The 13003-nt window shown below is 43.6% G+C and overlaps 1 protein-coding gene across 2 annotated transcripts in view; it reads left to right on the forward strand.

Annotated features, from left to right (window-relative positions):
• Positions 1-13003, forward strand: part of LOC111873711 (protein held out wings) — a 308182-nt gene that overhangs the window by 251986 nt on the left and 43193 nt on the right. For both annotated transcript variants that reach the window (XM_023868645.2, XM_023868644.2), the window contains exon 3: positions 9056-9172. In XM_023868645.2, the coding sequence (XP_023724413.1) occupies positions 9056-9172 (117 nt within the window). The remainder of the gene's footprint in view (positions 1-9055; positions 9173-13003) is intronic.

The following is a 13003-nucleotide window of genomic DNA, read 5'->3' on the forward strand; positions in this document are numbered from 1 at the left end:
CTCGGTCGGTATATTTCACTTGCGGACTACAGGCAGAGTTCCTGCCTACAGATCCAGAGGTCCCGGATTCTGACCATGTGACACCTCTATCCGCAAAAAGTTGACACTAACTTCGCCGACAAGCGGAGGTCGCTCGGTCGGTATATTTCGCTTGCGGACTACAGGCAGAGTTCCTGCCTATAGATCCAGAGGTCCCGGATTCTGACCATGTGACACCTCTATCCGCAAAAATTTGACACTAACTTCGCCGACGAGCGGAGGTCGCTCGGTCGGTATATTTCGCTTGCGGACTACAGGCAGAGTTCCTGCCTATAGATCCAGAGGTCCCGGATTCTGACCATGTGACACCTCTATCCGCAAAAATTTGACACTAACTTCGCCGACGAGCGGAGGTCGCTCGGTCGGTATATTTCGCTTGCGGACTACAGGCAGAGTTCCTGCCTATAGATCCAGAGGTCCCGGATTCTGACCATGTGACACCTCTATCCGCAAAAAGTTGACACTAACTTCGCCGACAAACGGAGGTCGCTCGGTTGGTATATTTCGCTTGCGAACTACAGGCTACGGAGTTTTTTATTTTTGTCTAAGCCAGGAATGGGAAATTACTTTTACTCGAATGGTAGAGAGAAACCCCCGAACTTCGTTAATTGTTTAATAACCTTTGATGATTCATACTAAATATATACCTTTTTTATTGGTCTGCCTTTACTCTACGATACGTCTAAATAGGGTGGTGCGTAATTAAGCACAGGGGCAAGTTGTACCTTCAAGGTACACACTGGTTCTCCTTGTAGCCAGGGACAGGACCCTGTTGCCTCGTCATTGCAGCAGAACTGATGGGGACGAGTTTACTTTCCTCGTGTAACCGCAGTCGCAGTTCATTTGCCATTACCAGGAACGTATAACGTCCCGTAAAGCATTGAGATAACGGCTGTTAGGTTCCTCGCATATTCCTTTTCATAATGGGATACAGAATTCAAAGTATTGCTTCTCCGTTTAATATGCGCGTAAAATAAACGCGCATGCGCACAGCATAGTAATGTTTCGTTGTCGCGAACGTTGACTGGAGGGTGAATTCATTGCTGAAGTTGCAACTGCAGACCAGCCTTGCGACGAGCTGATCACCCGTACAAGGAGTCCTGCCGTCTGTAAAAATGATAAATGAAACTGAGATATCAACCCTTGGTCCAAAGTGGGAGGTGGGGGACTATAAGCCCCCTGCCACAATGTGTTGCCTATCAGTGTTGCACTCCAGAACCCCCCTTGCCCGCCACGCACACCATTTCTGATGTTTTTGGCTGAGCTTCAGTTCAATGAGTCTGTTTATTGATAGTTTTATATTCCTCGTCCGTTGACTCAGTTCTCGTGTTTATTTACTAAGTCGGCAGCGTGGGCGATATTGCAGTTTTGACACACAGTTACAAAATGTGCGGAGTATATCCACCGTTCACCCCGGCTCAAGCCGTGGAACGTATTGGTCGCACAAGAAGCAGCAGCATGACTGTTTGTGGTGTGATCACATCCACTCCCCCCATACACCTTCATGGCATAGTGCTTAATTAGTTAAGCACGGGGACAACTTTACGTCACTTATCTGATGTGCCGCCAGATTAGAGCCCCCGAAATGAATTGAAAGTATACTTTAAGCTCCTAGTAATATCGCTGCAAAACGTTGGAATACGTATTATCGCAAGGTGAATGAACTGCCATCTCTGGACGTGCTGCTCACACTACAATGCCTCATCAATAAAACATGCACGGGGATGCCATTGCTTGACGTCTTCCGGCATACTTAGTGTTTCTTTGCTGCTTCAGCCTCCACAGCTGTATGCTATCATACGGAGCTCCGCAGCACGGGCTGTGTTGCCCAAATCATACGAGTACGTCATAACACGATAACGCACTGTGCTACAAGCCGGAAGCTCGCAGGTTCGATTCCCGATGAGGTCATTGGATTTTTCAGATGACCTAATACTTCCAGCCACACTGTGACCCTGGGGTCGACTCAGCCTCTAACAGAAATGAGTACTAGGAATATTTCTGGGGGTAAAGGGCAGCCGGCGCGTAAGGCTGACAACCTCACCGCCATCTGTGAGCAGACTGTCTAGAAAAAGTGGGAGCCTCGACGGCCTCTTAAAAGGAATAGCTTTACATTTATGTCATACGTTGAGCAACAAACCGGGATAGCTCAGTCATTGTAGTAACTGGCTATTGGTTGGACGGCCGGGGTGCAATTCTTATTAGGGGCAAGAGGTTTTCTCTACACCACAGCCTTCAGATCAGCTGTAGCCCCCACCCAGCCTCCTATGCAGTGGCTGCCGACAGTTATTTCCGCGGGGCTACAGCGGCTCGGGCGGAAGCTGATCTCTTACGTCCATCCAGTGCCGAAGTCAATGAAGGTGGAGCTATACCTCCACTTTCCCACATATCTTCATGGCATGCTGCCTAACTTATTAAGTACAGGGACAACTTTACCTTTAACTTTATGCGATTGTGCTTCGTGTCTAGTAACGCAGGGCAGATATGTGTATCGATGTATTGAAAAAAAAAAATTTTGTGCCGCAGCCCACGGATGTATCTGAGTTACTTGAAGCTGGGCAACCCTGGTCTGTTGCGGTGTGCCATATACGCACACTCCTGGAGACGGTGAGGAAAACCACGAAGCATTTCACTCGCGGTAATCCATTCCTTACTTGAACGGAGCACTAACCTGCTCGGGGGGATTGTCTGGTGATTGCAACTATAAGAATGTAAATCATAACTGTTAACTTTATTTTTAATATTTTATATATATTGTCCTTTTGCCCAGTTCTGATCTTTTAATCCATGATCAGTGGGAGGGGGATGACTGACTTGACGTTACAGCATGAATAGGCAGCCCGTCTGAAGACAAAGAGATCTCCAGTGTGGAGATTTTTATTCCAGTCGTACTTTAAACATGCGAGTCTAGAAACCCGATGAGATGCAGTGATGTGTCCCATGAGCGCATGCTGACACCTTTCGAGATATTTTAGAATCTGTAAATGCTGAGGACGTGGAAACTACTGTACTTAGCTTTCGTTGCGGTTCATTGTGTGGAAGTTGGTTACTTTCCTGGCGTTTCGGAGGAGATAAGGACAGCATGTTCCTCCGAAACGATGGAAGCACAGCACATTCCCACGGGGTACAAGTATCCTGAAGTAGCATCAGTCAACATCGACATGAAAACATTTGTTTTAGCCTCTGGCAAGAGAATTCTTAGCGTGAAATTATCGCATGATTAGCGAATAATGAAGAGGAAGGGATGTGGAAGGAAGTGGCTGTGACCTAATGCATTAGCTTGATGCTTGGTTTAAGTGACTGAAGAAAATCAGGATAGTTGGAACAGTTCTTCATAGATGGTTCCATAAAAGAAGGAAGAAGGCATGCTTTGTCAAGCTGTGGGTCTCGAATTGCTCTCAAAGAAGAGGGGGGGTTCGCAGAGTTCTCAGGAATTGTTCAAAATTAGTCGAATCCGTGCACAGCTTGGCAAGTCAGTGAGAGGTAATGTGGGCGCCTTCGGAAAGTGTAACTGCAACCGGCGGTACATTTCACGAATATTTTGTAGCTTGCTGTAAGTGTAGAGAGGTTGTAAAAGGTTTTTTGGTTCCTGATGTTACTGTACAGTCTGATAAGGAACTGCAACAATATGCAGAACTGTACAGGAATATTTCATAGCTGACTGCAAATGTAGGGGAGTTATAAAGGTATTTGGATTACTGCTGTCTCGCACAGTCCGGTACAGATCTGCTGTAGTGTGAAGAACAGTACGTTTCGTTGACCTGCGCAGACGGCGGAAGGGTTTACTTAAACGTAATTCAGAGGGTCTCGGTGTCACGAGTTGGAGAACTCCTTTCCTTGCAGTTATTTTAGAGACATTGACGGTCGAAAAATTAAAGATGACGTAATATATTTTTGAGTGGACAATATTGAGATGGATCTGAGAAAACAGAATGTAATGGTATGGATTGGATCGATCTGGCTGAGAATAGGGAGCAGTAGAGGGCTCTTGTGGACACGGTAATGAACATTCGGGTTCCATAAAATGCTGGGAAGTTCTTGAATAACTGTACAATTGGCGTCTTCTGAAGAAGGCATCAGGTTCATGAAGTTAGTTAGTATTTAATGAATATACTTTTATGAAACCTACCATGTGCTCGGAAACAGTTGGTTTGCGTCTCAGTGGCAGAATTTCAAAATTAGAAGACATGGCTGCAGTTCAAGTATAGTTCTAGTGTATTGTGGTCCTACCAGATATCGAACCTCATTCATCAGTCTAGTTCTTATACCGCGTGAGTTTTCCGTCAGAGGTGAACATACTGAGATACGCGGTACGCTCCTCCGTTTTGTGTTCATTTTATGCACTCCGCGCAGTGAACATGTTTTCTGTAGCATAATATTTTCAGACCTCGGCGGTTCTGTCACACCGGCCGCCGTCTTCTCGGTCACGTGACTGCGAGTAAGTAATGACTGTTGTCTGTACGGGTAAAGCAAAGCAGTGCCTCAGTGTTGTACTGTTAACACGGTGATGTTGCCAACAGGTGTTCCTTGTTGCTTGATGTTTCAGTAGTTAGCAGTAGGGACAACTAACCCCTTAGAGCTAAATAGTTATTATATTGTCACGTGTATGAGCCTGACTGTAGACAGTGTTTGGAAGGGTAATTGAATTTATTGACTATTTTAACACAGGACTCGTGACTACACTTAACAGTTCACTACGGCACACACTAAGTCTTCCAGCCTGCAGTGCTTTCACCAGTCGTTGCCTTGTAACGGCTTCTAACGGTGGAAGTGCACACTTCTGACAGCAACAGATCACAACGACTGAATCTCAGTTCTCTGACTAACTCACCAAACAACTTTTCACTTTCCTGCACAGCACCAAGCGTCCTGCTTAAATCATCTAGGCACGCACCGCACAAAAAACACAGCTCCTCTGTTACTATATCCATTGTTGCTTTCACGTGCGTTTCCTGTGAGGTACGAACTGACTTGATATATAATTTAGACTAAAGTCGGTCTTTTAGTGAAGTTAAGAACCCATGTCGAGATGGAGTCAGATGCCTCCACCATGACCCTGCGAGTCGTAGAAAGCGACGAAAAGGGAAGTTTCAAATCTGAGACGTCTGTCTATACAGATACCTACTCTGGGCGGAAAGGAGAAACGGGTAACTTAAAATTCTCTGTTACTGGATGAGCAACAAACCTCACATAACATCCGATCCCCCCCCCACACACACACACACACACACACACACACACACACACACCACCATAATTGATATATAAATTTGCCAGTGCTCAGATAATCACACGCATAAATTTATGTATATGCGTATGGGCATGTATTCTTTTGACAGAAGTTGTACACAACTATCTGATGCTTGTCCAAATTATGCAGATACACGTAAAGAGAAAGATCTGTAAAAACAAACATGTAATTTTTTTTTAAATACAGGAACAGCCAGATGGGGACTCCTGGCTAGAAGTCAGTCCGGTGACCGCCAACTTGATCAAGCTTTTCCGTGGTTTTCCTCGGTCATAGAGCAAATGCTGAGTTGGCACCCAAATTCCACGTTGCACTGCACGCTTCGAATGCAATCCTCCGATTGGTAACGTCAAAATTTCACCCTAATGTAACCCTCCCAATGTTAAATCAAATTTTACTATAAAGCAGTCCTTCCAACGTCATAAAAAATATAATTCCTATCAAATGCATTACCTCTGCTAGAAGGGCAGTCGGGCACTGCCTGGGTATCTTCAAAACCGAAGGTATAGATTCTTGCCCCCCCCCCCCATGTAGTCTCACTCGAGAGATAAAACTGTTTTGGTAAACGGAAACAACGGGCAAGAGAATTTCGCGAAGGCCAAAGTGATGTCGCTTGTGAATGGTGCACAAATAAACCCGAGAAGTGCCAACACAACCCTTACAGTGCGTGGCCGCCATTTTAGGTTATCATAGCTGCAAGTCTTTCATGGACATGTTCTGTTTAAGAAGTCCACAAGCTCACAAGCTTCACTGTATTAGTTCAGGTAAAACGTCAACAGATGTCGCATTCAGTCGTATGTAGAAACTGCAAAGATCGAAATTTCCGACTCAAGGCACTTGTTAAAGCGTAATAAAACGTAGTAACGTTTTTTTCAGAACCCACAGCCTTCTTTCTGTTTATCTAATAACGCTTTTTCAGCTGCATCGATTATATAGCGCCGAATGACAGGATGGTTGTGAATTGTGCTAATTTGAAAGGAAGCGGTATGCTTTAAGGTGTTACCCTAGCATTTTCAGGGAGGAACGGAGGAAGCCCATGGAGACGTTCGACATAGTCCGTCTCCTGGCTGCGGATCTAAGCCGTTATGTCATGAAATCGAAGCGTGAATGTTGAACCCTGCACTTTTTGTATCGCGAAGGTAGTGGGTTTGTTGACTGTCCCCCCCCCCCCTTTACCCTACACCCCCAGGGGGCCGAGCACCACCCCCATGNGCCTACCTCCATGAACTTCTCCGTTCACTTCGGTTTTTCTAGATCTTACACACACGGTAGGACTCCTTGGGCGGGTGATCAGCACGTCGCAAGGCTTCTACCTGTACACAAACACAGAAAAATGCACACACACAAACTAAACGTCCATGCCCTGAGTGGGATTCGAACCCACGATCGCGGTTTCCAAGCGAGCGAAGACAGTACATGCCTTAGACCGCTCGGCTACCGTGACCGGCTTGTTCAGTCGTTACTGTCCATAATTCTGTTCCCAGGATTCTCTGTGCGACGACTATCGCTACTCCACACATCGTAACTTTTTTTTTAGTTGTTGGTCTACCAAGACGTGAAGAATTCAAACAGTAAGTTTCTCGTTTTGTTTGCCAGCAGTTGTACTCCCACTTCACGTCAGTCAGCCATGTTGCATGCAAATATGATCTAAAAGTCTGTGACGATGGTATTATGTTTCTGGGCATTATCCATCGTCCTGTTTATTTTTCTCCGGAGATAGGGTCTAGCTCTATCTCTTGGACCCAACTGAGGTTTTGCCAGGAGACGGAAACAGAATCCAGTCATTTTTCTCCGGAGATAGCTCTGTCTATTGGGCCCAACTGAATAGGTTTTACCAGAAGACGGAAACAGAATCCAGTCATTTTTCTCCGGAGATAGGGTCTAGCTCTATGTATTGGGCCCAACTGAGTAGGTTTTACCAGAAGACGGAGACAGAATCCAGTCATTTTTCTCCTGAGATAGGGTCTAGCTCTATCTATGGGACCCAACTGAGTAGGTTTTACCAGAAGACGGAGACAGAATCCAGGCTCCGAAACGTTATGTCTTGAAATATAAATAGGACGATTTTTAGATAGAGACAAGACGATGGATAATGTCCAAAACAAAATATTTGTACCACGTTCCCTACGTTGGAAATAAATCTCATTAAAAACGACAGGCGAGAGAATGCGTTTTGACTGGAAGAACACCATCTCTTGTATATGACGCAGTGCAATCTAACGGAATTTTACCGATATTTCGGAGGAATGTGCTGCTTCTATCTTCAAAGCCGAAGAATAAACCAAGCAAGCAGTAAGAGTACTGTCCCGTCCTTAAGATGGATGTAGTACATCTAACCGAAATTGGATACATTTCTGCCAGTCTGTACAGTGCGACATACCGTAAGATAATACTCATCATAACGACTTAAGTCGGCGGTAGCATCAGTACATAGTAGAGCTCTCATGGAAGAGGAAGCAAAAATGTATTCTTGGAAGGAACAAAAGTATGGTCATGGGTCCCGACAGGGCCCGAAACCAAGAATGACAGCGCTGGCGAGTGACAGCAACAAATATGTCGATGTACTTATTGTTAGTATGGTCTGGTATATTTGAAGATTGTTGAATCAGTAAGGTTCCCTAAAAAAAGAAGGTAAAGCTATCGCTGTAACAGGCCGTGAAGGCCCATGGGGTTGTGAGACGTTGATGGTCCCACATTATCTAGACAGTCGGCTGTCTGTGTGCCGATTATCTAGAAGCCTATGAGCTTCCACTGCCTGTCACAGGGATAGCTTTACCTTTACCTTACCTTACCATCACGGATGCAACCGCTGTCAAGTTAACAGTACGTGGGGGTTATTATTAGAACCGTCTGAGATGTAGCTTAACGTCACAATCAACATCAAGGTTTGGACGTTTCTATCCTCTCCGTGCCCCTGTAAAATAGGTTGATGCTTCCAGCGTAACTTGAGGCTTCCAGTTGGTGTTGTTCCCCTCTGTGCGTCGTCCAGTAACTGTTCTGGAATGCGTTCGGGCTCCATTCCTTTAACATGATGAATCCATTTAAATTCATTTTTATTATTTCTGCTATTTAATTTGAATATATTTCGTTCCTTTATAATTAGCGTGTTTCTAGCTTGATCCTTTTGATGTGTATCCTGCCTCATTCCTAAGATATTTCATTTCTGCTGTTTGTATTTTTCCTCCTCAGTGTTTTTTTCAGGATAAAATTCTGCACATAATTTGGATCGGTGTGTAGAAGAGGCGTTTCAGTTTATGGAAATAAGAGAGAAATGAAGCCCGCATTTGGAAATGAGGATTGATACAGAATTTTTATACAAAGCCTTCAAAGGAAGAAATCTATTGGAAGACCTGTGCGTAGATGGAAGGAAATATTAAACTAGATTTGGAAGGAATATGGCTTGGGCTGGGTTCGGGGTGGCTTAGAATAGAACATAGTAATAAGTTTTTTATAAACACACTATAAAGCACTTTGGAATTTTTTAAGGAGGGCTAATATCTTGACCAGCTGAGCAACCATCTAGTTATTTAGTTAGTATGAAATTGCAGAAGAATAATCTTTAACGACATTATCTGACAGTAATGAACATAAATAAATAAGTCCAGCGTTTGTGGACCAGTTAACCCGTCGGTAGTATGCAGAGAGTTAAGTTTATTCTGTCCTTTAGAGGCGTTGTTTACGAAACTGCGGTAGCATTTCTAGTAATCACCTTCCTGACACGCGTTATGTAGGTGTGACTGATAATTACTCCTTTTTGTTATTTTACAGTTCAACTTCGTGGGCCGTATTCTTGGCCCTCGGGGCATGACAGCGAAGCAACTAGAACAAGAAACCGGCTGCAAAATCATGGTACGGGGGCGGGGCTCCATGAGGGACAAGAAAAAGGTGAGTTCACAACATTGTGTCCCGCGGACACACGCGCCAGGCCATTTGTTAATTAAGTACCTTCTAAGTTATCTGGACATCAAATCGTTATCCTTTCTACAGGGTGTTTTTATTTTAGTGTACCAGTATATTTACATTGAATTAGATTTGTTAAGGTCGCGAAACGTTGGTGGGTGATTGTATTTCTTAAACGACGCTGAGATATATGAAATGTCGTATTTCTGTATGTTGTTAGTTTATTTTGCTTAAGTGAGTTAACATGTTTGGAACGTACTTTGTTACTGATGTAGCAGTTAGTTGATAATGAGGCGTTGCCATTTATTTTCTGAAGCGATACTGCTATTGTGATGGAATTCTACAAAGTCTTTGTTTTAAATTTTATGGTGATCGTGAATATTACTAAGATAGTCTGACGTAACGGAATATACCATGGCTGCTGATCTACGGGTGATTCCACTTCTAGTGCACATTTAATTTGTTACCAAGGTCGAAAAAAATTACAGCGATCCCAGGAAGTTTCTGAAGCAACGCTCAGTTACCATGAAATGCTATGTCCATATACAGGGTTATTTCGCTGTCATATCTATGTTAGTAAGTTACTAGCATTAAGGCATCTCTCATGGAAGTATCTGGAAATGAAGTGGTTTTACGGATCTTCAAAAGTGAATTAGTTCAACAATTTAGCCTGATAGTGTTGTCGAGGTTACGAATAATGGTAACATGCGCGAACATATAGGAACTGAGCATGAAATATGTGATAAAAGAGCAATTACGTGTGAAGATACAGGATGATGCATCTAAGTGTATGTGTAATTTGGTTCCGTTGATACCGAGGTCGTGAAGACTTCTTATTTACATATCGAGAAATAACTTCTGCAGTGATCAGTGTGAAGATAATGACTTGTGCTTTTCTGTAGCATTCATTTTAATGTAGCTCTACAGGGTGATTCAGTTTGATAAGCGGACTATGAAGCCAGACAAGCTGCGAATGTTTACGCTCTACAAGCAACTATGCGATAAGTGAAACATTAGCTAATCTTACTTGGGGCTGAATTAGCATTGAAAACGCGGTTTAAGAATGGTTTATTAATGAACGTTAGCGCATGGAGGTTTTTTGAGGGACAAATTTTTCTACTACAGTCTGTCATTTTATGATTATGTTACTGTAACTGTTATTTTGGCGGTTAACGTGCGTAGTGTCTGCATAAACACTTTGATTCGATGAGGACACGCGGTTGTGGAAATGCTGTTTTGAAACAAACTTTGCGCTTCGTGGGCCGGAATAAACGCAGTCTATTCTTTCTCGCTACTCAGCCATGACGAGTGAAAGGCAGAATTATATTTTCGCCTTTATTAGCAATGTCTGAACGTCTGCTGTATATACAGCTTCTGTCTGTCTGTCCTTATGCAATGACCCCACTTAGGATGAATTGTTGATGAAATCTAATATTACGAGATCAAAAATGCATGTACCCAGTATAATTTTGATCCAAACAACATGGACTACCACTTTACATGAAATAAGTTTTCTTTTCACTAACAGCAGGGAACTACTAACCAGATAACTTGGAGCTATCTCTCTGGGGGCTGCGGCGAGAGTAGTGGTGGCTGATAAGACCCTGGGCGCATGCGCCTCTGTGTTTTTACTGTCGGAAATAAAAACATTTGCAGCGATTCGTACAACAGTTCTGTAGTGAGTAAAGAAACAATGGATCAGTGTTTTCTGTTAGGTCGATACCTGTCGTACTGTACCGAACTGCTCTGTACAGCAAGGGGGCAGAATTGCAGAGTTAGAAAAAACGATGCAGACAACTAGAGCTTCATATCTGTATATCCGCAAGTTTCATCTTCGAGATCTGTTATCGAATGTTATTTGAATTTTATGTTACAGGTTTATAATGAAACTTGTGGCGTGTTTAACGACGCTGACAATGTCTCAGGGCGTAAAGCGCCGAATTATAAGATGGTTTAAAATGAATAATGAATTGTGAGGTTCTGAGGAGAGAATTTGGACTTAAGAGGAGTGAAATAGTAGGATTCTGGAGAATCCTGTTACTCCTCGCCAAATGTCATTAGGATGAAGAAGTGTAGGCGGGCAAATGCGTAGGGCATGCTTTATGCATGGGAGATTGGTGCAATTTGGTGGCAAAACCTAGAGGACAGAGACCACAAGGAGTACCTAGACGTAGATGGGAGGATAATGTTAAAAATGTGTATAAAAATTAGGATGTGAGAGTATATACTGGATTAATTTGGCTCAGGTACAGCACTTCCCAGCCCCATCGATCGAACAAATCAGCCACAGCTTGCGCTGTGCATTGCGGCCGAGCATTGTCCTGCAAAATGATGGGTGGGTTCTGCAGAAAGTGTCGCCGCTTCTTTCTCAAAGCTGGTCGCAGGTTTTGTTCCAAAAATGAACAGTAATACTGCGCATAGACGGTCTGCTGTCGGGGAACGGTATGCGTTAGGATAACACCGTTACAGTCGTACACGAGAATCACCGCAACTTTCACATTGCTGGGGTTCTGACGAACTTCATTAGTAAGAGAATTCGATGATTGAGTCGTACGTGAATTCGGAAGTTGAGTGATCAGCTGTGGGGTGCTAACCAGCGGACAGCGGAAGCTGAAGAAGTGACCGACTCGTAAATGAGAACCAAGTCAGTCACAACGGAAGACACTCGTCAGGAACGGAGCGAGTCTTAGACTGTCATTGTCATTATACTCATAATTGGCTGTAATTGTAAAGAAGTGTCAACAAATCCAGTCGTCCAGCCCAGAACTCATTATTAGTCACGGAACACCCTTTCCGGATAACACTACAATTACGATATGTTTCGGCCACTGTTTTTGGCCGAAACATGTCGCAATTGTAGAAACTGTACAGTTATGTACAGGATGATTCTAAATTATTATTCGGTGTTTCCGTGGCCTCTAGCTTCATAACTTGTACTCTTCTCCAAGTATAATTAGAATGATCAAGTCTAGGAAGATGAGGCGGGCAGGGCATCTAGCACGAATAGGGAGAAAAGGAATGCATATAGGATATTGGTAGGAAAGCCAGAAGGAAAGAGACCACTAGGGAGACCAAGGCGTAGGTGGGTGGACAGTATTAAAATGGATCTTAGATACTGGAAGGTATGGATTGGATTGATCTGGCTCAGGATAGGGACCAGTGGAGGGCTCTTGTGAACATTGTAATGAACCTTCGGGTTCCATAAAATGTTGAGAAATTCTTGAGTAGCTGCAGAATTGGCTTCTCAAGAAAGACTCAGCTCCATGCGCATGTTTCCGTGGCCTCTATTTTTCAAAACTTACATGCCACGAAAGGCGCGCATGTTGAAGTTGTTTAGTATTCTGCAGCATTGATTCTGTAGGTTATAAAACTTGTTTAGTTACACTTTCATGTTCAATAAGCAGTTTTTTTTTCGGCATGAAAATTATAGGTCACTGGAACCCCGACATTAATTTAGAATCGCCCTGTATTGTGAAATTGTGTATTGAAACTGAATGAAATACTGTTATGAATCTTCAGTGAGGATTCCTTGAGTTGCTTCAGACTTCTGGTTCCTCAAGAAGGACTCATTTCCATGTAGTTTGATGATGATGATGATGATGATGATGATGAACTGGTTACCGATGGATGTTTATTTGTACTCGCCTGACCCACGCCTATTATTTGTGGCCTGTGGTCTCCCATAATAAACTTCCAAGGTTCGCACTACCCGTTCACTTTCATAATTCATATCAAGGCCTTGTGCTCGATGAAGCAGACGAACAGTTAGTTCTCCCTCGCTTCAGTACACAAAAGGTTTTCATGTCGGGTAGGAGG

This window comes from Cryptotermes secundus, unplaced genomic scaffold (assembly GCF_002891405.2).
Source record: "Cryptotermes secundus unplaced genomic scaffold, Csec_1.0 scaffold31, whole genome shotgun sequence".
In the NCBI taxonomy this organism is placed as follows: domain Eukaryota; kingdom Metazoa; phylum Arthropoda; class Insecta; order Blattodea; family Kalotermitidae; genus Cryptotermes; species Cryptotermes secundus.